This window comes from Olea europaea, unplaced genomic scaffold (genome assembly GCF_002742605.1).
Source record: "Olea europaea var. sylvestris unplaced genomic scaffold, O_europaea_v1 scaffold5673, whole genome shotgun sequence".
NCBI lineage: Eukaryota > Viridiplantae > Streptophyta > Magnoliopsida > Lamiales > Oleaceae > Olea > Olea europaea.
In genome coordinates, this window is record NW_019264009.1 from 10,614 (window position 1) to 13,043 (window position 2,430).

A 2,430-nucleotide genomic window follows, 5' to 3' on the forward strand; every position below is an offset into this window, starting at 1 on the left:
CAATCACGTGACAATATATGAATTTGAGAGGACAAAAACAATTATTGAATGGCATTTGTATTCCACATTTTTGTAATATATATATTCAAAATTTTTGGAGGATAAAATATATTTCAATAAAACACAGCGACAGTATAGAGGATAAAAAAGTAAGAAGTTGGAAAATGGGGAAAAACATGCGCCTAGCCGCACCCGTGAGCACAACCTTAAGTTGATGACTGACTATGATAAACTATTGTTAATGAAGATTGAACCAAAAAATTAATTATGTGAAGAATAGTAACAAGAAGCACCACAAGTTCAGAATATATTTATTATAATTGTCGACAAGGACACACAACACAAAACTCTTGAGCCGCTAGAATAAATCTGAGCGCCTCAAAGGGAAAACCTCACAAAGGAATGAAAACTTACTCCTGTGCCACCGCCTGTCGAGTACCCAGTTCTGGGAATGGCTACCAAACTTACTAGGCAGAGTATCACAACTTACTGTGTAAAATAACAGACCAACAAAACCAACAGTATAGAAAATAAAGTTATGCCATAGTTTATAATAATAATGTTCCCTAGAAATTGAACAAACATTACCATTATCGGTTCACTTGGCACCCTTCTTGGCAGCAGCTTTGGTCACCTTGGCACCGGTTGGATCCTTCTTGTCCACATTCTTGATGACTCCAACAGCAACAGTCTGACGCATATCCCTAACAGCAAAACGACCAAGAGGTGGGTACTCAGAGAAAGTCTCCACCACCATGGGCTTGGTTGGAATCATCTTAACAATACCAGCATCACCATTCTTCAAAAACTTGGGCTCCTTCTCAAGCTCCTTACCAGATCGCCTGTCAATCTTAGTTTGGAGTTCAGCAAACTTAACAGCAATGTGAGAGGTGTGGCAATCAAGCACAGGAGCATATCCATTTCCAATCTGACCAGGATGGTTCATGATGATGACCTGCGAGGTAAAGCTAGCAGCTCCCTTAGCAGGATCATCCTTGGAGTTGGAAGCCACATAACCACGCTTGAGATCCTTGACAGCAACATTCTTGACATTGAACCCAACATTATCACCAGGGAGAGCCTCCTGAAGGGCTTCGTGGTGCATCTCAACAGACTTAACTTCAGTGGTCAAGCCAGAGGGACCAAAAGTAACAACCATACCTGGCTTCAGGACACCAGTCTCCACACGACCCACCGGGACAGTACCAATACCACCAATCTTGTAGACATCCTGAAGTGGGAGACGAAGAGGCTTGTCCGAGGGCCTCTTGGGCTCCAGAATCTGGTCGAGTGCTTCTAGCAGGGTTGGGCCCTTGTACCAGTCGAGGTTGGTAGACCTCTCAATCATGTTGTCACCCTCAAAACCAGAAATGGGGACGAATGGTATCTTGTCGGGATTGTACCCAACCTTCTTGATATAAGAAGAAACTTCCTTCACAATTTCATCATATCTCGGCTTGGAGTATTTTGGTGTGGTGGCATCCATCTACAGAAGACGGATCACAAACATACAAGATGAATAAGACAATATTCTAAAAATAATAGGATACAAGAAAGATTATTGGTTTGGATCATTGAACATGAGCTCACCTTGTTGCAGCAGCAAATCATCTGCTTCACACCGAGGGTAAAAGCAAGCAAAGCATGCTCACGGGTCTGACCATCCTTGGAGATACCAGCTTCAAAACCACCAGTGGTGGAATCAATGATCAAGACAGCACAATCAGCCTGTGAGGTACCGGTAATCATGTTCTTGATAAAGTCACGATGTCCAGGAGCATCAATGACAGTGCAGTAGTACTTGGTGGTCTCAAACTTCCACAAGGCAATATCAATGGTAATACCACGCTCACGCTCAGCCTTGAGCTTGTCAAGCACCCAGGCATACTTAAATGACCTTTTGTTCATCTCAGCAGCCTCCTTCTCGAACCTTTCAATGACACGCTTGTCAATACCACCAAGCTTGTAGATCAAGTGACCAGTGGTGGTCGATTTTCCAGAGTCCACATGGCCAATGACCACAATGTTAATGTGAACCTTCTCCTTACCCATAACGAATATCTAAAAACTGAAACTAGTTTATAAGCAAGCTATCAGGAAAAAATGCAATTCAGGATTACTATAGCATTTACGAGATTACAAATTTACTGATTGCAGAAGAACCAAGTATGCATATCCATAAAGATGTCAGATAAACATGAAAATTTTACACAACATTTCACTTAAATTTCAATATTTAACATAAAAATACGACAGGACCAAAATAAAACGGAAACTTAAAATATGGCAAAATAACTCTATGATCCACAAATAAAGAAACAAATCCAGAAGATAATAACACTGCAGACTCCTTTTAGTAAAAAAACATTGTACAGAACCTAATTGAAATCCATTAAAAAAATCAATATAATCTAAATTCTCTTGGTAGTC

At 40.8% G+C, this 2,430-nt stretch overlaps 1 protein-coding gene across 1 annotated transcript; it reads right to left on the reverse strand.

The window, feature by feature from the left end:
• Positions 1-280: 280 nt before the first annotated feature.
• Positions 281-2,175, reverse strand: LOC111389174 (elongation factor 1-alpha). The gene is made up of 2 exons (XM_023014064.1): positions 1,591-2,175; positions 281-1,486 (listed from the first exon to the last, which is right to left on the reverse strand). The coding sequence occupies exons 1-2, from the start codon at positions 2,050-2,052 to the stop codon at positions 599-601; spliced, it is 1,350 nt and encodes a 449-aa protein (XP_022869832.1). The 5' UTR covers positions 2,053-2,175; the 3' UTR covers positions 281-598.
• Positions 2,176-2,430: the final 255 nt, after the last annotated feature.

Excerpts from the sequence above, each read along its gene's own strand:
- LOC111389174 (XM_023014064.1), bottom strand. The coding sequence starts at position 2,052 with ATGGGTAAGGAGAAGGTTCACATTAACATTGTGGTCATTGGCCATGTG. Across the intron at positions 1,487-1,590 it reads TGATTTGCTGCTGCAACAAG|ATGGATGCCACCACACCAAA; the intron begins GTGAGCTCATGT and ends CGTCTTCTGTAG.